This window comes from Planococcus citri, chromosome 5 (assembly GCF_950023065.1).
Source record: "Planococcus citri chromosome 5, ihPlaCitr1.1, whole genome shotgun sequence".
NCBI lineage: Eukaryota > Metazoa > Arthropoda > Insecta > Hemiptera > Pseudococcidae > Planococcus > Planococcus citri.
Genome location: NC_088681.1, coordinates 25,618,442 through 25,641,874, shown reverse-complemented (window position 1 = coordinate 25,641,874; position 23,433 = coordinate 25,618,442). Strand labels below are relative to the sequence as shown.

Below are 23,433 nucleotides of genomic sequence, written 5' to 3'. Positions count from 1 at the left end.
AATAACTTACTCAATCGAATAAAAAATCATTCAAAAGCCTTAGAAGAAAAAAAAAACATTGTAAAAAATGAAAATTTAATTGACCTACCTATACTTAACATTAATAATATTGATACAACAAAATACCTATACTACGTAAATAGAAAAGAAGAAAAAAATCGAAACAATTTCAATTGAAATAAACTAAAATGAATCACATTCTTATCACGAAACCGATAAATTAATTACATAATAAAATATATTAGTCGGATTCATCGCTGCTATGATAAGTATGCTCATTACATGTAGAACAATCTCTTCTCGGATATAACCACTCAATAATTTTTATTGTATCTTCTTTCTGGTAAAGTTGTTCAAATTCTTCAACTTTGAATTCATTGTCGTCAAAAATCCACGCAATAATTTTCTTCACTATGCGTGGATACCTTTCTTTTTTACATATATAGGGCTCGAACAATAATTGACTTCTCATAACACCGTGTATTTGCCTCCTTTTGAATTTTTTAATATTTTTTTTTGATGAGAATTTCCAACACAAAAGTTGTTCTAAGGAAGAAAATGATACATCAGCGTCTCTTTTATTAACGTATCGTTCTACAGCTTCACGCAAAAAATGTCGAAATGCTTTATTGATTGGAAATGAACGTTTGAATTGCGTCATTCTTTCCTCATCACCATCATAACACCAAGCAGTAAGTTTCGGAATGTTCACTCTGTTTGAAAATAAATCAGGACGCTGCGATGTATCGCGGCAAAAAACTGATTGAAAGTAGTCGATTATGTTTTCTTTGGTAGTTGCGATTTCTTCAGCAGTAAGAACTTGAGTCATGAGATTTTCGATTTCAGTAAACTTTTCATCGCCGTTTCGTCGAAAGCAATACCCGTAATGGAAGCAAGAATGTAAATACGAATTCACAGTTTTCTTTTTTTGTCGACGAGCTTCTTTTTCATCATTGGAATACAATTCGTCTATAAATTGGCATATTTTTGCCCAATTATCAACTCTGGGCAATTGTACGATGTTGAGTAGTCCAGATCTCAGCAAACGCTTTTTTACTCGCATCTGTAAATTCGGTTCTAAGGTGAAAAATGCCAAAAATTCATAAAATTCATTTACACTGGAGTATAATAAATCACGAAAACGACGTAGAAGTTCAGTATTTTCTGATTCTATTGCTTTAATTAACATCATTTTTTTGATTTCCATCTGATCAGTCACATCTAAACTATGTTCGATTAACGAACAGAACACATCGGAATAGGCCAACATCAACTTTAGTCCCTTATCCAAAAAGAATTGCTTTCTGAATTCGAGCGTTGCACGAGGGAGAATGACTTTTAAAAAGTCGAATTTGAAGGAACTTACATCCTCCAGATTTCTCCGAAAAAAGTAGGTAGTCAATAATTGCGCAATTTTTTACATTTATCAGGTAATTGATCAAATTATCAGGTGCACTGTTCCATAAGTCGATCAAACACTGCATGTTGCTGTCATTGCGACGATATATTTCCAAGTACAAGATCTCATTAATCAAGTGTTCGAATTGTTCCTCATTGATTGTTGAACGAACACGTGCCCATGCTGCATTTATCAGCTCGATATCGTCTGAATAAAAATTTATAATAATGGCAGCAGGCTCTTCCAAGTATAAACGTCTAAGTTGATGCATATTTAATTTTGAGAATAGAAAAAACATCTTGTCACTTCTTACATGTTCAATCAAATCCTTTATCACAGTCACTTGTTGATTTTCATCCAAGAAATACCAGAAGTATTCGTACACATACATAGACCAGGAGAGATGAGTATCACCTATCAGACTGTTGAGTATGACATAAGCATCTGAAGCCTTGCTTTCATTACGTTTGAACTCGATCCAATAGTTTATTATTCCACCTCCCTCACCACAACGAATTCTACATTGTTTACTCAACGAAGACAATGGAAACTCCTTTATACAATTTTCTAAGCAGTATTTGGCCATGATCCGAAACATTAAATCGTTATCATTCAATCGTTCAGGACACTTCAAAACTTTCTCTGCAGTTTTTTTGTGGTCGATATGGCCATTTGTGTCCCAAACAGCTCCATAAAGAAAAAAATGTTTTTTATTTCTAAGAGAGTTGCACATCCTCATAATGTCCTCATCGACAATGTGATAAAACCCTAACTCGTCGTCAATGGTCTCACAAAGCTCAATAATTTTTTCTTTAATGCAGTTTGGCATGTTCATATCATTGATGATTTCATTCACCTCATCGAGTTCATCATCACAAGAATCCGTGTGATAATGAGAATAATAATAATTCCACAAATCCAAAGATACTGTGAGAATAGCCAGGTCTTCTAATTTTGGAAATGGAGGAAGATACGTGTATTTGTCTTCTAAATCAATATCAGCGGTCTCCATTTCAATAAAACAAGTCGAATTCGATTTCTGAAACAAATAACGTAGGAATAGCATAAGAATGCTGTTGGCTGCAAACACCCATATAGGGAACTTCTCACAATGAAGCCTCACGAGTTTGCAGCAACCGATTTGACCAGATTATTTTTTCAAATTAATGTAAAATGACCCCTATGGGTAGTCCACTGAAACATTTATAGCTACCTAATCGCAAAATTACGGATCTCGTAGGAGTCCAAAGTTCTTAAAATTCTGATTATTCCGAGATTACATCAATGCGTCAAAAATTCACAGGACCTGTGAGGTTTTTTCTGGGCCCAAGTTTTTCAAAAATTTGCCCAAATATTTCGAGTCTGCGCATCCAAAAGGATATTTTTTGGGTCCAAAGTTTTAAAAAATTGTTCCAAAAATGACCGAAAAATGTGATTGGACGGCTTCAACTTTGGGGATTATCTTTTCCAGTTGCAAGACAAGTTTTCTAGGGTTTAGGTACGATTTTCAGTCTGAGCATCTAAAATGGTATTTTTTGAGCCAAAAAATGAAAAAAAAATTGCCCCGAAAGTGATTGAAAAATGCGATTGGACGCTACAATTTTTGAAATTGTCTGAAACTTTACTCTTGACTAGAAATGACATCGGTATTTTGGGACCCAAAAAATACCTCTTGGGCAACTTTTCGACTCATGTTTTTCTGTTTTACGTTTTTTTTTAAAATTTTATTATTATTTTAGTAGAACTGAAAAAAAAACAACAAAATTTTGAGACCATTGGATGTCTTTGAAATCCGTAGTTTTGCGATTGGGCAGCTATACTTAAATTTTCTGGTAGACTACCTATCTAAGCAGTCCTCTAACTTGAAAAAAAAATCTGATTAAATTGGTTACCTGCACACAGATCAGTGAGACCCATAAAGCAGGTATGAAAATATGCCATTTTTGGTTATAAATTTCAAAGTTTTGAGTAGTTTTGACATTAATGTGTTTTTTTCATTTCAGTCTTATCATGAAATGGAATCAAGAGAATGGTGGGGAAACATTCATTTTATGTATTGAGTCCTATAAAATGTCCTTGTATAACAAAAAATGGCGTATTTCCATACCTGGTGTAGAGTATGTAGTTACCTGATAAAGCAGCTCGAGAAAAAAATCAACAGCTCAAATAAAAAATTGAGGGTCTTACAACGTTATCAATTTTCCGTCGACCGTATATAATGGACGAATAATTCAACGGTGAAAAAATGACAAAATGTGACGGCTAGATTTTGGATGCAGAATCCAGGAAACCTTCTGCTCATGCGCCAAACATGACACTTACGGTGCTAGTGGAGAGAGAGACGGTTTACTGGTTGAACATGGGTTGAGCCAGTGAACCGTCTCTCTCTCCACCAGCGCCGTAAGCATCATGTTTGGCGCATGTGCAGAAGGTTTCCTGGATTCTGCATCCAAAATGTGGCCGTCATTTCCTGCGATTTGAATTATTCGTCCATTATATACGGTCGACGCAATTTTCCAAAATAATTCAAAAATTGAATTGATGAAATTTAAAAGAATAATAATCACTAATCACATTTCAAGGTTATAATTTATAATAGATGACGCGGTTGAGATGCTTTAGGCCCCAATTTTTCTGAAAAAGTTCCAAAATTAGCATGTGGGCCGCTACAACTTTGAGAATCTTCATTCTAGGTCTAGGGTCCATTAAGGTATTCTATTTTTAGCAACAAATAATCAAGTTTCGAAATCCACATTCGGCTTACGAGTAAAAAATTGTATTTTTCTCATTTGTCTTAAAAATTAACTTTCTCATAAAGAATAGAAATTGATCAGAGATTTCTCCAAAAATCGAGAAATAAAATTCAATTCACGGTTAGAAATTTTATCAAGTTAGGTATCGTACATGGTGTAGGAATAACCCTTCTACATCATTTTAAAATATTTTTCTGTCGGCATTTAATCCTAAAAAATATCTGCAGAATTTGTTAAGATGGGTCATTCCACGTCAATTCAACCAAGAAGTGGTAGGGGGGGGGGGTGGTCGGCGAATTTTTTAAAATTTTTCCTGTGGAAAGACCTTTTGAAGGGATTACCAATGGCGCATATCGCAGCCCTGTAGCCATTTTTCAAAGGCTGCTAGGGGGTGTCAAAGTTTTCAGATACAGTGGAAATCGCTTACAACGAGATTGAAGGGACCAGACATTTTGCTCGTTGTATCCGGTCTCTCGTACTAAAAGGTATTGCATTTATAACGAGTATCTTATAATAACCGGATGTAAAGAGCTTCTCATTATAAATGATACTCGTATAACACGTGTAGGAAAAAATTGTCAATTTTACTACTATTTTCGACTTGTCAAATCGATTGGTAACAATTTCAAATCATTTATTGAGCAGTTATAGAGCCTCCAGCAGCTTTTTAGAAAGTTTTGTTTTTCTAAAAATGCCACAAAATCTGTCTGAATTTCAAAATTTCATCAAATTAACTTACAAAACTTAAATTTGGGATTTAATGAATGTTTTTTGCATGAACACTCGTTATAAGCGGAAGAAAAGACAATAAAATGAACCAAAATTCAAGAATTTCAGCTCGTACTATCCGGATTCCTTGTTATAAATGAGCTCGTTCTAACAGGTACCATATTGTACATGTTTAAATGGCGTTGTGCTCGGGACCGAGCATTTTGCTCGTTGTATCCGAAATCTCGTACTAACCGATCTCATTATAAGCGATTTCCACTGTAACTTGATAAAATAATAATATCAATTTCAGCAGTGGATTACTCAATAACCGCGATACCTACCAAAATGGAACTTTTTTCAATAGTTAGGGGTTTAAAAGGCTCTTTGGTGATATCATAAAAATCTGTGTTGCTACTTTTTTTCGTACGAAAAATAAGCTCGAACAGTTTCAAAACGTAGTTTTTATATCGTTCCGACTCTAAAAAATTCTGAAAAAAATATATTATGGACAACTTTTCATTCTGAACAAACAAATTAAAAAATTGAGATTGCATTACTTTGTAATGTCGATTTAAAAAAATTGAAAGTTTGCGAAAAAATGCGATTTTTTTGATTTAATACTCGTACCTACATGAAGAAAAGTTTTGACTGGTGCAGTTGACCCATATTTTTATGTATCCGTTGAAAAAGTTGAAAACCCCCTTTCTCTCGATAAAATAAACTAATCACAAAAAGAATCAAAATTAGGAAAAATTCAAAAAATGAATGAATTTTAATTTTTTTTGTTGTGACTGATTTTCAAACATTTTTTTCATAAAATACGTCAGAAAGAGGTCAAAATAAGACGACTGAATAAATTTAAACTTTCTTTGATGTTTTTATAAAATTTTTATTTATTCAAAACAAATTTTGAAAACTGGTTTTATAAACTTTTTTTTTGAAAACGTGGAAATGGGAACCCTGTAAATTTTTTTAAAGCAGTTTGATTGGTCGAAGTCTTGATTACGTCACAGATGTTTGTTTATTTATTTATCCATTGGAACGGTGCCGTTTTTCCCTAAACAGGATAGGAGTTACAGCAAAAACTACGATTTTTTGAAAATTCCACATCTTTGAGAACTCATACAGTAAGTACGAGTATCTCGTATCTCCTCTCCAAGGACACTTTCGGAGCTAAAATTTTTTCTGAGTGACTTTCAATACGAAATGAAGATTATCGCTGAATTTGATCAATATCCACCGGCATTGACACAAATATACTAATCTCGTTTTTTTTTTCTAAATACAAATAGGTACCTAAATAAAGCTGCTTTAGAATTTGAATTGATTTAGAGAAATTAAAATTACTAAAAAAAGCTGTCATTAATTTATTGATTGTGACCATCAATAAAAAATAATATGTAAGTATGCATGAATGTAAGTGTGGAAGTTAGGGTTTACCTTATTTTGCAAAGTGTGAATTTCTCACCTTCAACCCCCTTACCACTGATGAGAAAATGATTCCTTATTTTTAATTTCTTTTCTTATCTGCAAAAAAAAATTGTGCTGGTAACCCCAAAGTTTAAAAAAATCAAAAAAATGAAAAAAAATCAATCAATTCAAAATTTGTTGTTTTTGCGTTAAAAGGAGGAGTCCCGATAAGACCACTTTTTGGGCCCCTCACAGTTATCGACTCGACTACTCTTAAAATGTTGTAATAAATGTCCCAAATACGAATCCGTGGTTAGTTAACCCAAAATGACCATTTTTTGGGCTCAAGGGGTTCCCAAAGTTGTGAATAAAAGAAGAATTTTAGGAATCACTGAGTATCATGTTAATTCACGGTTTCAGGATTTCAACGAAGTACTTATAATTCTCAGAATTTGACCTAAAATAGCTCAATTTTGAAAGTTACTGGTAGAATCGAATGAAAAATTATCGAGCACTTGCTAGTGTGTTTCAAATGTAAATTCTTCAATTTTTTTGAAAAAATATGCATAAACGCCTTTTTTAGGGGTGCCCAAAGTGGGGGGTACTAAAAAAAGGGTTCAAAATTACGAGTATACAGGGAGCTTAATTTAACTTTTTCATCTAGATTATTGAATATACCTATACCTCAAAACGTTACGTTTGACGCAAATTGCAAGTTTCCAGTTTGCCAGGGGTTCCCAAAATATCGAAATTACGAAAAATTGAAAAATTGGATTTTTGAGTAGGTACCAGCGGAAAATTTTATTGAGCTCAAAATTTGGTAGGATGAAGGTGTTTCGGATACTAATGTACTGTAAAAAGCTTTTTAGCGGGGTTCAAAGGGGTAAGGTCAAAATGGCGATTCCAGAATTTTCCAAAAATTGAAACCCCCCCCCCCAATTTCTGTCCCTCAGGGTCGAAAATAAGAAAATCATCTCGAATAACGTGTATCGAGTTCAAACCGATGTTTTACGCTTAAAAAGTTTTTGAAAATGATACTCAGTGATTCCTAAAATTCTTCTTTTATTCACAACTTTGGGAACCCCTGGAGCCCAAAAAATGGTCATTTTGGGTTAACTAACCACGGATTCGTATTTGGGACATTTATTACAACATTTCAAGAGTAGTCGAGTCGATAACTGTGAGGGGCCCAAAAAGTGGTCTTATCGGGACTCCTCCTTTTCCCAAATAATTCCCCTTTTCGATGAAAAACCTTCTCCCGGCCTTTGAAATAATTTTGGTTCCTTTATGTGGTAAAGTTTCTCAGAGCTGAAAATTTTTAAAACTTCACATTTTGGATTTCTTATGCTATATTTTGAGAAGGGGAGGAGGGAGAGTCTCGCCACGACTTATTTCTACAAATGTACTAATTGTAATATGGTTAGAGTGCATTTTTCTCGTAAAACCTGACAACTTTAGGGCATTTACAAATATTTTTTACACAAGTAGGTAAGTCTATATTATAGCTCTCCCCTCTAGTCCATAGGTACACACGAGGAACTTAAATTGGTACGATAAGTTGATTTTACCCAAGTAGGCACCGAACTGAGGTGATAAACTAGAAAGCTCACGATTTAGAAAATTTTGTCCAATACTTCGATATTTTAATAACATTTTGGGTGATTGTGGGGCTCATCGGCACTACTTATTTTTCACCGAGGAGGCTGAAAATTTCATGACGTGATTTTCTCACCCGAGGTAACAACTTTAGGAGATAGAAGTGAAAAAAAAATCGAAAAAAATCTCGCATTTACACCCCACAATTTCATCTTCAAAATCCTATTTCGATTAGATAGGTACATGATATTATAAATAGGTAATACGAAATTGAATTATGAAAATAAGGTAATGTTAATGTACTTATGTGCGTGTGTAAGTAAGAATATTGAATGAGAACGTAAACACTTACTTACTTAATCTAGAATTAATTCTGGAAACGACGACTATATTCAATTATTCATCAATGCTATTCAAATTCAAGATTATTTTATTATTTTGAAATGGTTAACGATGGAACAACCGAACAACACGAACTTTAGTTTTAAAAAAAGTCAATGATAACAGAACAGAAAGGATTGCTGGTGTGACTTCTACACTGAAATCTTACACAACTTAAACTTCAATGTCAATAACTACTACAGAACTGTACACTCTCCTGCTCCTTGAATAGTCACTAGTCACATACCACGTGCATATAACGATGCGCTTATTGTTATTATTTTGTTAGATGGGACGTATCACATCCAGCTGATTGTCTTCTCCTTTCCCCCCGTGCACCGCACGTTGCACACCGTTTTGTATAGGCACCATGCAACGTGGTGCAATTCACAACATTTCGACTTGCAGCATGCATCGCAATCCTCTAACATTGGAGGAAGTCTGGACTCTGGAACCGCCACTGCCACAGGTACATATGTACAATGTGGAAACGTTTATTTTAAATGATTTTTTTTACGATTTTGTAGCATAGCTTTTCTTTTTGTAGTAAGAAATCAAAACCATTCGGATGATTTTTCAAATCAAAGGTAGAGGAGGAAAGAGGAACCATCGCGATACTATTAAAAATTTTCATTTTTTTTGCCTTTCATCATTCTATTTTCCGAAATTTTTTTTCAATATTCCTTCCAATTTCCCCGACAAGTTAATTTTTTGATTTTTGGCGAGTTGATCGTCGAAAATTGCGTAAAATCAAAATTTTACAAAATTAACATAGAAAGTTGAAATTTGAAACGTACCCAATTTTTATGTCTCTAAAGCGTAGTTGTCATGCTTACACCCATAGCCTTTGATTTCCCAAGAAACGAAAAATAAAATTTAGAACTAAAGGTGGAGAAATGTGTCAACAATTGCAAGGAATTTCGAGTTCACTTTTCCCCGCTCCATTATCAAATTGCTGAGACTTTGGAAACTGCTTGAGCTATGTACTTGGTAGAATTTTCATGCGCTGATTTTTTTCCAACTCATAGTACATATTTTTCCTTTCAAAGTGGCCAGTGAACGTTCCCACATTAAATTAATGTGTACCTACATCCAGCGGATAGTACCTGTCGTACCACTGCAAGTAAACTATCTGTACTGGCCACTGGGAGTAAGTAAGTAGGTAGGTAATGTATTGGTATAATAAAAATCGTGAAAACTTACCTTCGTTAGTTCAGAAATGACTTTAAAAAGTTCAAATCGATTCTGCAACAATATTAATGCTCGAGATTTACAATATTTTTAACCGTTAAACAGGTAAAAGTGAATCAACACACACGCAATTTGCTTCGGTAAAAAAAAGTAGGTGATAACTCCCGAATAAAACGAAACACGACCTGACAACTCTTCCGGTGCGAGCGACCGCTGTAACTAACAAACTGAACTACACGTGCTACCCAGCCGCTGAACTGCCTACTTTTCTCCTACTACGAGTACCGAGTACGTAACGTGGTGCAATATTATTATTAACGAACATTCGTAAGTATTTCATTTGCAACATGCGTTGCAATCTTCACTACCATAAGTACATACTACATACGTTGGTGAAGTGTTTTTTTTTTTTTTTTATCAGTTCACTGTTCAATGCTATAACTGCCATCATATAGGACATTTAAAAATGACGTCAGCGTCACACATTTTTTTAAATGATTTCGTGGTTTGACTGGTTTGCTGGTAAACAAAACTTATCAATTACAGTTGCCTTCTCTAAATTTCAAGTGAAAAAATCGTTATGAAAATGTCCAGGTACCTACCATATTTTCTCAAAAAATTCCACTTTGGAAATTTTAAACCAATTTGGACTTTGGAAGGAGGGCTAAAATCAGGAAATAACTCCAGAAAAATTCTTTCAAAATTGTTTAGTGTATTTTCTAGCATGGGTATTTTTTTAGAATTTTTCGAGCGGTAAATAATCACTCATCTAGCCCTGGAATACGGTTCATTTCGGATCATATAGTAATCGCCCCTAATTTCCCCACCTCTGCTGCACAGCTCTCTTCATCGTCAATTATGTTCTTCCTTGAAAGTTGAAATTCACCTGTGCGGATGTGAATAAGTACATTTGCCTAACCTTCGAGCTGCAGGAGCAAAAAAACGTTCATTCGAGAAAAATAATATGCTTACATACTACATATGTATTCAAACTCAATTTTTTTTCCTCTCAGGATTAAATTTCTTCTAGTTCGTCCTTTTTTGAGAATTTTAAATATCAGCAACACAGCAAGTTTACTTCATTTTCCATCCAGGAGTGTATCGACTCATTGCTTCAGAAAACAGAAAATAAGTATGTAAAAACAAAAAATCTAATGGGGCAGCAAACTTTACTCAACAAATTCGAAAATTACAAAAAACATTAATTATCTAGTCAACTAATCATGATGTGATCCTTTTTTTTAGACTGTAGTAGTTCTTCTAGTTGATTGCATTGTTTTAAAGCGGCGTCTTTCTGCTTGTTTAGAGTTTTGATGAGGTAGTCTTTTTTTTCAATCATTTCCTTCACTCTGAAAACGAAAAAAAAAATTGAGAGTGAAACGCGCATTTACACGCAGAATATCCTACATATATTATATTAATTAATTACATATAATAATTATAATGATACCTAAATGCATGGGTGGTACTTGGTACTTGGTACTTACTTGTTGTACATTTGCGAAAGTTCACGTTCATTTTCGCTTTTCAACATTTTGATTTGTGACTCATACGTCAGTTGGGCTTGGCTTAGCTCGCTTTGTAAAATATGTAATCTGGTTGTTAATTCGGATTTGGCAGCAGTTTGCATCTCACCTTGCTCGGCAAGTAATCGATCATATTTCTATAACAATTACAGAATAGATAACCATTGGTGCTGGATGCTGGAAGAAAATCTGAAAATCTGCTAAAGGCTCCAGAACGTCTATAAATGATCACCAATTGATTCTAGGTGTGGAATTAAATATCTAAAATAGGGTATTAAACAGAAAAATTTCAAATTTCAGAGTTAATTTGATCAAATATCAATTTTTTTCATGTAAAATGGGTCAAATTAAAAATCTTGACTTTTTTAAAAATTGAGAATGAATTTCAGCAGTTAAAATTTGTGCTGTTGATGTATTTTGAGGGCCCCTTTTCAATTCTTCTTCATCCAGTAAGAAAATTTCTATGCCATTTTGGGATTTGGATAAACCTTTGTAGGGTATATTGATTATTGATATTACCTACCTCTTTTAAAATGAGGTATTCTGTTTGAGATTGATTTAATTGGGCTCTCAACTGTGATACAAGTTCTTCATTTTTTTGAATTTCACTCCTACATTCGTTCAATTTTCGTTTCAGGTTCTCAGTAACAGTTTCCAAATCGTGAATTTCTGCTTCATATTTTTCTTTCATCCGTCTGTAAATCATACAATATGAATATTTGCTGATCTATTCAATCAATGAGTAAGTAGGTACATATTATTCTAACACATGGTGCAGGTCCTTATAAAAAATAAAAAAATTACCCAAAAGTCTCACTATTTTACGTATCAAAAAATGACAAAAAAAACTCGCCATTTTACCCCAAAAAAGTGTCCCATTTTCAATAAAGATTACGAAAAACTAAAAAGTATAATTTTTTTCCAGAAATTGTCCACAAATTTACTAAAAAAAGTAAGAAAATTCTCACTGTTCGAAAAAGAACTGACAAGGGAACCCTCCCACATGATAATCTCCGATTTGAATGAAACTTGGACAGGTGGAAAGAGGACCTCAAAAAAACCCCATCCCTAAATTTTCAGCTGCTGAAGTTGATTTTTCTATTTTTGGCGAGCGTCTGAAGTTTTGTGTATTTTTTATACTTTTTCTCATGTTATGTGACTTATGTGTCAAAAAATTCGATTTCTGATGATAATTCCAGATTTGACCGACGATAGTACTTATCGATTAGGTATCAAGCAGAGACCCTTTGGCCAAAATTTCAGCTGTTGAAGTTCATGTGGTGGGGAGAAACGGCCATTTTTTGAATTCATTCATAACATGGGAAAAAACAGTAAAAAATCTTGTTTCCTGAACGGATGGCCGGATCCGGCCAATGATGGCATGAGTCGATTTGGTGTTCGGCAGAGACTGTTTGACCAAAATTTGAGCCCTTGAAGTTCATTAGAAGAGCATAATTGACTCATTTTTCAAATTTTTCAATAGCATTTAAAAACCAGCAATTGAGCAAAAAATTTGATTTCTGATGATAATTCCAGATCTGGCCAGCGGTAGTATTAGTCAATTAGGTATCAAGCATAGACCCTTTGACCAAAATTTCAGCTGCTGAAGTTCAGGAGGTGGGGAGAAACGGCCATTTTTGAATTTACAGAACAACTTTACCTGTGTACACAAAACTTCAAACTCTCGTCAAAAATCGAAAAATCAACTTCAGCAGCTGAAAATTGGGGGATGGGGGTTTTTTGAGGTCCTCTTTCCACCAGTCCAAGTTTTATTCAAATCGGAGATTACCATGTGGGAGGGTTCCCTTGTGAGAAAAAATTTAATTTTTTTCTCAATAGGTAATTTCCAAAAATTGCAACAAAGATTGGAATCATTAAAAAGTCTTCCTTTTTGAAAAAATTAACGAAAAATGTAATTTTTTATGCCATATTCCAATCCTCAAAAGTTGCTAATTTTTTACTAAAGTTGTGGAATTTTTGCTTTTTAACAAAATTGCTAAAAAAGTCTCACTTCTTTGACAATGATTCACAAAGACTTGTGCTTTTAGCAGAAGCCTGAAATTATCAAAGTTGATTTTTTCTCAAAATTGTAAAAAATGCTCGTTTTAAAAAAATGGAGAAATTCTCCAATAAGTCTCACTTTTTTGCCGGAAATTGCCAAAAAAGTCCTTCCATTTGTTACAATTAATCGTAGTCCAGCTTTATTTTGCAAAAAGTTTCAAAATATTTCAACTTTAAAATAAAAAAATAAAATAAAATAGGTAGGTACAACATTTTAATTTCTAATGTTCTGTGTTTTTTTTTAATTTTCTACATCAGGTAAAATGAGTTTTAGATATGAGATATTAGATATTCCAGTTGAAAAATTTACTGACACCATCCCTTTCTCCCTACTCAAAAAAAGATTACTGGAAAATAAAAACATCTATGCAATAGAAGTACATACTTGATTTTTTGTTCACTGGCTGCCTCTCGCTCAGTATTTTCATTTTCTAATTTCTGAACAATCAGCTCTATGTGCTTATCTCTTTCTTTCTTACACTGTTCTCTAATTTTACCTTCTCTGTCAGATAACTCAATTATTTGATTTTTCATCCAAATTTGTTTTTCACTTTCAAAATTTTGCTGCATTTTTTTCATTTCTTCCTGTGTAAAACAAATAAGAGTAGAAGTAATGAAGTAATGAATATTGATCGCAATTATACGATTCAACAGAGTATTAAACTTGACATATCTTCAATTTTCAAGTTAAACCTACCTGATGCTGATTTTGCAGCGCTTCAATTTTCTTCTGCATTTCTATTGACTTCTTTTCCCATTTCCTTTCGTTGTCCTTTTCTCTAATGGCAAGTGTTGCTTCATTTTGTCGTTCCATGTTCTCTCGTTCTACGTGCACTTCAGCCAGTAATCGTTTTCTTTGATCTTGATAGCGTTTTTCTAATTCACCTATTTCATCTGCCAATCTGAAAGTAAACAATTTGCATTCACCGAGTTTTGAAATAATTGCTCTTGTGTAGAAGAATAAGTATTATTAGGTAAGTAGGTCTAGGTACCTATTCTTACTTTTGCCTTGATATTTCACGTTCGATTGCAAGCGCCTTTTCTTTTTCAGCCTCCAATTTTTCTTTTTGTACGGACAATCGACGATTCGCAGCTTCTTCCATGTCATCAATTTGTCTCTTATGAAATTTTCGAATTTCCACTATTTCTTCTTGATGTGCCGTTGCCATTCGATTTAATTCTGGCTCTAAACCTTTTATGGTTAAATCCTACACAAAACAATGTGTGAGTATTTTCAATTCATATGCAAAGCAAACAACTTCCAATATACAGAATTGTATTTCAAAATAATTATTTACTCTGATTTTTTGAGTTTTGATTTCAAGCCATTTGTCTCTTTCTATTTTATCAGCTGCGGCCTGTTTTTCCAAACTTTTTTTCAATTCTAGTTTATGTTTTTCATCCAAAGCTATTAGACTAGCCGCCTGTTTTTTTTCCAAGTCTTCGATGAGTTTTTGCATTTTTTCACTAATGGTTTTTTTCTCATTCTTAAGCTATATTCCAAGAGAGAGAAAAAAATACGAATATTCCTCCTTAGTTAATTCTAACAGTCTTAAGATTGAATAAATGATAGAATAGAATATTTAATAGACACATGGTACAACCTGTTCTATAAGTTTGAGTTGTTTTTGAATGGAATATTCGAACTGTTGTGTTTGCTGTTGATGCGTTTGTTCATTGGTTCTTAGACGAACGTTCAAATTTTGCAGTACAGATTCCCTATCATCCAGTAATAATTGTAAAGACATTGTTTTTTGCGCCAACTCTGTGCTTGATAGTCTCAACAAATCTGATAAACGGTTCCAGTTTTTTTCCTCTGGATTCCACCTGCTGTAGTCAAAAATAATCAAAGGGGATGAATTAGATGATCTCTTTAAATTGAAGACGTCATAGCAAAAAGGACATATGTGTGAAAGTTGTATTTTGAGAAAAAACTGTTTGAAAGTTTGAGTGCTTGTGAAGTTTAGAAATGTGCATATTTGAACATGGTGACGATTTTATCTCATTTTCTCACTATCTAACTATATGAAATGCTATGTACCATCAGTCTGGAGGAAACTGTGTGTTAGTGGTAAGCGCTGAAACATTTCAAATTATATGTCCTTTTTGAAGCGAAAAATTGGCCAATTTTACATAAATGTGTCATATATACCCCTTTTTGTTATGACGTCTTCAATTTTGATATTTCGTCAATTTTTTTTCCAGTTTGAAGACATTTTGATTCCCTGCCATTATGATGAAAAGAATTGAAATTATCTATGCATTCCATGGATTCAATTTGACCTTTCCAGGTCTGATAAAGCCTAATCAGATTCAAGATTCAGTAGGAGAGATCTGAGTGAATCTGATCAGATCTAAACAGGTCTAATCTGATCAAAATCTAGTCATTTCCTATAGTAGGCATAGGTGTTAAAAATTATGAAAAAATGATGAAATTTTGACAAAATGTAGCAAAACTATGAAAGCTGCCCACATTAAAAATAATTCAGAAATCTTTGACCCCAGAAATTATTTTCTGACAGAAAAATGTGCACCTCATCACCAACTTTGTGATTTGAATTCTAAAAGTATAATTATAATGTACATAATTACGAGTATGTACCTCGGACCAGGGGATACATTTTGCGGATGTGATTGGCGATGAGGTATTTCATCATTGATATCGGCGTTTTCGATCATGTCATTTGTTTTTTCGGCTTCTTCAATCAGCGACCATATGGCCCTAAATGATTTGCAGTTAAATTTGGTGCTACATATTTAGTGTGTAATTTTATTAAACTCGTGGTTTGTCGCATACTTGGCTGACAATGATGGTGCACATCCTCCTGCTGTCATCTCGTTCGTTTTTGGATCATCTAGAATTTTGGGGAAAATACTTAGTGAGGCATTACAAGTACACTATGAGAGCTACCCATTGGGACATATTGCAAAAAAAAAAATGTTGAGAGGATTTTTCAACAAAATTCTGTGAAAAGTTTCATTTTGAGTTGAAAGGGAAAGGCACTAAGAAATAAATTTTTACTCCGAAGATGCTCCCTAAAGGGAAGACATGGGCCCTCAAAGATGTAAAATTTTCGAGACAAATTGTGCTTTTCTTGCTCTAGCATTCACCATACTGCTCTGGGAAAAATTGCCCAGTGAAAAAGAGGTTCTGAAGAACGTAAAATTTTCGAGACAAATTGTGCTTTTCTTGCTCTAGCATTCACCATACTGCTCTGGGAAAAATTGCCCAGTGAAAAAGAGGTTCTGAAGAACTACAAACTTTATTTAGATAAATTGATACCATTTTTTTTTTTAAACTTGGATAAAAATTGGGGACTTGCTAATTTTTGAAAACAATAAAATTGTTGGATTTTTAATGTTAGGTTTGAGACTTTTGAAAACTTGAAAAAATTTGATCGATTTCCCATACTTAATTGTGGGTTGAAAAAATACCAATTTCTTACATTTTCCATGTCATTGTAAGACTTTCACAAAATTGGAAAAAAATATTTTTGAAATGTTTGAAAAATTTTCTCGAGCTCCTGAATTAATTAGGTATGTACATCAGATATTTTACCAGCCCCGTTTTTTCAAATTTTTTAATTTTCCCCCACTCCGGACAGTTTAAAAGTACATAAAATGACCAAAAAATCTGAATTACCTGGTGATCCTCAAAAACGTACATACATTTTGACTGATCAGAAGATTTTTTTCAAAAATTTCCAATTTGAGCGCCTTTCATTGGAACCAAATTCAAGTTTGTAAGTAAAATGGACTAAAACTTGAATTCTCAGCGTTCTTAGGTGTAAATTACGACACATACCTAAGACAATTTTTTTACAAACATTTTGAATTTAAGCACTTCTCACCGTGAGTCTTGCGGACTCTTAAAATCAAAGAGTTTCCCCAGCTCTGTCTAAAGTGACTTTTTCGATTTTCGGTTAATTTTCAAAAATCAAATTTTGACCAAAGTGTGGGGAAAAAATCCAAATTAACTTAGAAAGCTGAAATTTGGGATGTACCCTACTTTTGACCTGCCAAATCGATTGAAAACTGTTTCAAACCGTTTTGAGCAGTTCTGGAGCCTCCAGCAGACTTTTAAAACTAGAAATTCCCACAAAATTTAATGAAATTTGAAATGGAGTTGGAAAGCAGAAATTCATTCTGCAAACTAATTTCAATTCATTACGAAGTCGACAACAGGTAAATTTGAAGTCGTTTTGGAGTCTCCAGCGATTTTTTAAGAATTACTGGAGCCTCAAGTAGATTTTTGGAATTTGAAATTTCCCCAAAATTTCATCAAATGGAGATGGAAAGCTAAAATTACCACTGCACTCCAATTTTAACACCCTCTGGAGACGACTCAAGGCGGGTTCTGGTCATTCTGGAGCCTCCAGTGACTTTTTCAAAGGTTTCATGGCGTTCTTAGGAAACTTGAAATTTCCAAAAAGAAGCTGGAAGCTTCAAAACTACTTGAAAACACTGTGCTGTCCACTTCATATTGTATTGAAATTTGAAATTAGTTTGCAGATTAAAATTTCAGCTTGCTGACCCCATTTGATGAAATGTTGTGAAAATTTCAAGTTTCAAAAATCTGGTGGAGGCTCTAGTAATTTTCAAAAAGTTGCTGCAGGCTCCAAAATGACTTGAACCCAGCAGAAATTGTCTTCAGAGGGTGTTAAAATTGAAGTGCAGGGTTGATTTTAGCTTTCCATCTATATTTGATAACATTTTGAGGAAATTTCAAATATCAAAAATCTACTGGAGGCTCCAGTAATTTTCAAAAAGTCGCTGGAGACTCCAAATTCACCTGCAGTCGACTTCGTAAAGAATTGAAGTTAGTTTGCAGAATGAATTTCGGCTTTCCAACTCCATTTGATGAAATTTTGTAGAAATTTCGAGTTTTAAAAATCTGCTGAAGGCTCCAGAACTGCTCAAAACGGTTTGAAACAGTTTTCAATCGATTTGGCAGGTCAAAAATAGGGTATATCCCAAATTTCAGCTTTCTGGGTACATTTAGTAACATTTTGATTTTTTCCCACACTTTGGTCAAAATTTGATTTTTGAAAATTCACCGAAAATCGAAAAAGTCACTCTAGCACTATGGGAATGTTACAGATTCAAAACTAGATAAATTTATCGAACCACGAAAAGAGTCGCAAGAGTCGTGAAAAGAGTCGGACTCCTCTCAGACTCCTTCATTTACCGAGTCGCACTTTAGAGTCGCGGACTCTTAAAATCAAAGAGTCGCCCCAGCTCTGACCGAGACAAAATTTCAGTTCAACAGTAAAATGACCCGAAAATTTGAATTCAGCGTCCTCATGAGGACGCTGAATTCAAATGGTCGGTTATTGTTGCATGCTCCCAAGATATCTCCCCTCCATAAGCATCTCCGGGGCTAAAATTTATTCCAAGTGACTTTCAACTCAGAATGAAGGTTTCCACTTTTTTTTGCGATCCACCCAAATGTCCATACTTCATACTGTCAGTTCAAATCTCAAATACTTTAATGTTCAAAATTCACCTTTTCTGATGCCTTCTTTCTCAATATCTTTCAAAATATCAATCATTTCTTCGTACATCGAATTATTTGTTTCCATGTCTGGTGTTTCCTGTTTTGAAAATATCGTTTAAGTTTGGCTGATTTAAGTAAGTAGGTAAAATAATTTTTTTAAAAATGGATTTTGACTGTTAGTGTTATAGAACGCAATTTGCCCCTTCAAATTTAAAGATAGACAACCACTTCATCCAACATTTTTTTTTTTTAGTGGTAACTGGTTGTATTCAAATCTGAGACTTCTCACTGGACACCCCTGTAAACGTATGTAGGTATAAGAAAAATAAGAGTAATTTTTACTTCAACTCACCATTTTATGATCAACACCAGTTTCAGCTTGAAGACCTCCGCGATGAGTACACATCCAAGAAAGCACATCTTCAATCTGCGAACCAGCTGGCTGTTGAGGTGACGCGATTGTCGAGTCTCTGTGATTTTTCAACGAGTCTGCAGTACCCAGGTGGCTGTATTTATTGTCATTATGCAATGGCAAATTTTTCGCAGTGAAATAGGGTTCAACAAAATTGTCATTATTGTCTTGTTTTTCATTTTTCACCTCAGTCGCTGTATCCATGCAAAATGAAATTTTCTTCTGCTTTTTCAATGGACTGGTGCAAGGTGACTGAAGATTAGATTTTTTGAACGAGCTCGTATTCGGCGGTGGTGCTGATTTCAGTTTGGAGTGTACCGTTGCAACAGTATGAGAAGTTTTTTTCTTCACCCTGTTATCGTCCTCCATCTCTTTGCAGAGTCGCTCTTCATTGTTGTCGTGTTGGTGATCTCGATCCCTAGATGGCTCAATTCGGTGGCTATTGACATTGGCAGAGGATGAGCTGTCTGCTGAATCATCGTCCGTGGTGACCTGAATTGGAGCAGGCGACATCTGGCTGGCGACTTTGTTTTTTGATTGTATTTTTTTTGCTGAATTTTTGGCAGTGCTTGCGCCATTGCTGGGCAATTTTTTAGCTGAATTTTTTCGATGCACCTCGTACCGGTACTCGCAAGTTTTGTAATTACGTTCTTTATACGATAGCAACTCAACATCGTCGATTTCATCAGCTTCCGAACTAGAGCCTTCAGCGTGATTAGAGTTGTGACTGTGGCTGTGACTGATTGTATTCGGGAACCATCTTTGAAATTTCAGAGCGATTATTTCGTCAAACGCTTCTTTCTCTGCAGCAGTTTTAAGGTTTTCTTCGCTTTCTACAAATCCTTCTGTTTCTGTGTCATTTTTATTCACTTGACATTTGGTATCTGTTGATAGTGGTGGTAAAGGTGGTTTCGAAGATAAGCCTGGTTTCATATTGCTGGCGCTTTCCATTTTTTCGTACCTTGCGATTTGTTTGTTCTCTGAGTATCCATTCAAGATGTTTTCGTAAGCATTTTCTGACAGCACACAGGTTTCTGCGAAATCGACTATAAAAACAGACAAACAAACAGTCGAAAAATTAAAACACATTGTGGAAAAATGTGTAGGTAATCGAACAAAGTGTTTACCTACCTTCATCTTTGCTCTGACTGCGAGAAGATATCGTGATCTCCTGATGAAAATCGTCGGTGAAGTTTCGCCTATTTATGTATCGTATATTGTCTGCAGAAAGCGGTCTGCTGCTGTTCCGAAGATGTTTGCGTTCATCAGTTTCCTGCAATCATAATGAGGTATACTTGCTTTATACACCAAATTCAGTTATGTTATGACTTATGACTTATGAGTAAGTACTTAATTTGGTTAGCTTGTCAAGTTGTCAACTAGTTGAGTATACCTGCTGGAATCCAAAAGCTGACACTGATCTTCTAATAGGATAACTTTTATAACTTGAAGACCAAGTAATGTGAGTCACCGGAGTTGGACGAGGTGATAGATTAATCTACAAAAGAATTTCATTGATACCTAGGTTAATCAATTTACATTTGCAACTATAGGTATAGGTGCTTACTCCAAGTTTTGGCTGCCAAATGTTGATTACTAGAGCTAGGATTTTTATAATAATGCTTTTTTTTTGTAGCAACACCCTATACGGCATAAATAATATATTTTCTTTGCGATTCATTCCATTATGAGGTGAATGCTGAAAGTTGATAGTGCTTTTTTTTTTGCTTTTTTGGGTGTAAATGCTTTAAAATGCTCATTTAGAGTCAAAAAGGCAGAAATTTTGTTTTTTTGGGGCTTTTTTTGTTGTTAGCGCTTTTTTTTTGGTAAACAGAACAGGTAAAATTGAAGAAATTAGTTCCAAAAATACAAAAATTTATCAACATCTTGCACATTTTTCAAAAGAAAAAATAATTTTTGAAAAATGATCAGTTCAAAAAAACAAGGGAGGAAAAACTGAAAAATAACAGATTCAGTTTTCATTTTTTAGTTTTTATTTTTGTATTTTTGTTTTCATTTTTAGTTCTAGTTTTTTCCTTTTTTTTCATTTTCTTCTTTTAGTTCATTTTGGTTCAAGTTGTACATATGTAGGTACATATTATGTTTAAGGGAGGTATCTTGCTGGGTTTGAAAAAACCTTCATTTCGATATGTAACATGGTAGGATTTGATAGCGCTTTTTTTTGCTTTTTTCTTACATTTTGTGTTTGATAGCGTTTAAAAATCCTAGCCCTATTGATTTACCTATACCATAACAATTGTTCGTCAGATGGCTGAAGTTGGTGAATAAATATCTGGCACTTTGCCTTATGATATGTTGAAAGGATGCAGAAGTGCCATAAATGTGATACAAATAGTCTACCTAACTACGCTTAGGTGCGAGCTGGTTAGTCTTCTTTATACTCGTGAAATTGGTAAAATAAGTGGCAATGATTACCTGCGATCCGGAAAGTTGCAATGACTGAGTGTTGTTTTTCTTTTTTGATTGAATTTTCGATATGGTCATTTTGTGATGAGAAATAAATTCGCCTCCGCGTTTATCGACCCTCCGTTGTCCTCTACCTATTTTTAATTAAACCATCATGCTAAATAAACTACCCCATTTTTCATCACTTTACATTTATATTTAATCAATGAGAGTCAATACGACAGTAGGTATCTAAAGCGAAATGGAGAACGCCGAGTGCTTTGTGTGTTTTAAGCGTCCAGCTCTCTCCTGTTTAGAATATTCTGTTGCTTGGTTACCTACTGATTGTGGATTTGTTATAGGTATAGGTTTGATTGTAAGAACAAAAGTAATAAGTAAAGGTAACACGTATAATACCTACGCTTATTAAATATTTTGTTTTATTGTTTTCCATTTATTTTAATTTATGAACGCGTATACGTAACTCCGAATGGTGAACGCGATATGTACAATAGGTAGGTACCTACATATTCACAAGTAGGTATACTAAGAAGATAGGTGAATGAATTTCGATCGTGATTAATTTTTGATCGGAGAATCATATTTTGATACTGAAATTGATTTTTTATTTCAAACATGATCAATCATCATGAAATCAAAAATCGCATATATAAATCGATTTTTCGGGTTTGATTGATTCTTATTATTGGATTCAGTTCATTTTCATTAGAAAAGCAATATTCAATAGTCTGACACCGCCCCTTCATGCTAAAAATGTGGAATTTTATCTCTCAAAATAAAAAATAAAAAAAATTCAAAACATTAAAATTCTTATGTTTTTTTAAACGACCAGCTTAGGGTATATCCAACAGTCACAGCAGCACTTAATATCTTGTTAATCGGGAATATAAGTAAGTATATTGGCACAACAGAAAAAGTGATTTGAACGACAGGATATTCGAACGACAAAATAGGGTATTTCAGCGACAATTGTTAACGACGGTTCAGCACGACAATTTAGTGTAATACGAACGACAATTCGATTTCATAAAACGACGAAAGAAATGTAATCAAAATAACTCATTTCGTAATAAAAAATTTTTTGTAAAAATAACAAACAAATTTTACGAATGGAAAGTCCTTCATCTTTTGAAAAAACTCCTTTTTCAAGTTGAATTTGAAAAAGTTTTGATTTTCAAAAAAATTTGATTTCTTGCAGAAATCGCTAAAAGTAAAAAAAAGGTTGTGGTTTTTTTTAGTGGCTAAAATTGTGAAATAATTTGATTTAACTTTTTTTGGCTAAAATTGTGCACAAGTTTTGATTTTTTGGTCTTGTTTATTTTGCCAAAATAACTGTCAAAAAATGATACTTTTCTTTAAAACTGCTCAAAAGTGTGTTTAAAAACTCTCTGGTGAAATTTTTAAGCCTCCAAATTACTCCCATCTTCTACTTTTGCAAAAAAAAAGCACTACTTGTGCTGTAGATGAACTGTTTTTTTTTTTGACGCGCTATAAATCACACTCATTGTTACGTGAGCTTTTTCTCAGATAACATCACTCAGCGAGGGTACATATATAAAAATATGGTGGAACAAAATGTAATCAGTGGGGCAAAATAGGTAAGTACATAATGAATTTTCACAAGATTTGTTGCATTTATTACATATATTTGAAAATAATCAGCTACAAACCACTTAATATGCTACTTATGAATAATTTATTTACATCTTCCACTCGGTGTCTTCAAAAGCAAATAGTAATTGATATTATTGGGTAAGAATGCAAATACTCGTACCCGTAATTTTACTGACAAGGTTGGAACTGAATTCCAGTGGTAAGCACAATGAAACTCATCATATCCACAGTTTCTGCGATCTACAATTGAAAAAATGTAGATTTTAGAATCGAATCAAAATTTAGTAAAAACTCGTCATTTAATTAGGTAGGTACCCACCACGGCTGCCGTAGGTTTGTCAAGGCCCTGATCAGGACCACTTTCAACTTTAATTATGAACGGATTTTTCTGAAAAATGTGAAGTTTTCGGAGTAGGTAATTAGTTACCTACATTTTTTCGAGTAAAGTGTTTTAT

At 33.9% G+C, this 23,433-nt stretch overlaps 3 protein-coding genes across 10 annotated transcripts in view; all 3 read right to left on the bottom strand.

Moving 5' to 3' along the window:
- The window catches only part of LOC135848952 (uncharacterized), a 61,662-nt gene extending 51,963 nt beyond the window's left edge, over positions 1-9,699 (bottom strand). For 6 of the 8 annotated variants that reach the window (XR_010559465.1, XR_010559466.1, XM_065369056.1 and 3 more), the window contains exon 1: positions 9,454-9,699. The gene's annotated coding sequence lies outside the window, so the exon portion shown is untranslated. The remainder of the gene's footprint in view (positions 1-9,453) is intronic. The other 2 variants (XM_065369058.1, XM_065369061.1) reach the window with 2 other exon arrangements.
- LOC135848953 (uncharacterized) lies at positions 56-8,504 on the bottom strand. The gene is made up of 2 exons (XM_065369063.1): positions 8,226-8,504; positions 56-2,438 (listed from the first exon to the last, which is right to left on the bottom strand). Exon 2 carries the CDS (start codon positions 2,409-2,411, stop codon positions 1,284-1,286), a length of 1,128 nt encoding a protein of 375 aa, XP_065225135.1. The 5' UTR covers positions 2,412-2,438; positions 8,226-8,504; the 3' UTR covers positions 56-1,283.
- An 894-nt stretch (positions 9,700-10,593) lies between the features above and the next one.
- LOC135847558 (centrosomal protein of 131 kDa-like) lies at positions 10,594-21,633 on the bottom strand. The gene is made up of 15 exons (XM_065367120.1): positions 21,374-21,633; positions 20,331-20,435; positions 20,069-20,210; positions 18,878-19,983; positions 18,535-18,622; positions 15,826-15,883; positions 15,631-15,750; positions 14,633-14,858; positions 14,327-14,521; positions 14,031-14,236; positions 13,726-13,930; positions 13,414-13,613; positions 11,491-11,662; positions 10,929-11,104; positions 10,594-10,790 (listed from the first exon to the last, which is right to left on the bottom strand). Exons 1-15 carry the CDS (start codon positions 21,440-21,442, stop codon positions 10,655-10,657), a joined length of 3,204 nt encoding a protein of 1,067 aa, XP_065223192.1. The 5' UTR covers positions 21,443-21,633; the 3' UTR covers positions 10,594-10,654.
- Positions 21,634-23,433: the final 1,800 nt, after the last annotated feature.

Excerpts from the sequence above, each read along its gene's own strand:
- LOC135848953 (XM_065369063.1), bottom strand. The coding sequence starts at position 2,411 with ATGGAGACCGCTGATATTGATTTAGAAGACAAATACACGTATCTTCCT.
- LOC135847558 (XM_065367120.1), bottom strand. The coding sequence starts at position 21,442 with ATGACCATATCGAAAATTCAATCAAAAAAGAAAAACAACACTCAGTCA. Across the intron at positions 15,751-15,825 it reads GCACCATCATTGTCAGCCAA|GGCCATATGGTCGCTGATTG; the intron begins GTATGCGACAAA and ends CAAATCATTTAG. Across the intron at positions 14,237-14,326 it reads TCAAAACTCAAAAAATCAGA|GATTTAACCATAAAAGGTTT; the intron begins GTAAATAATTAT and ends TGTTTTGTGTAG.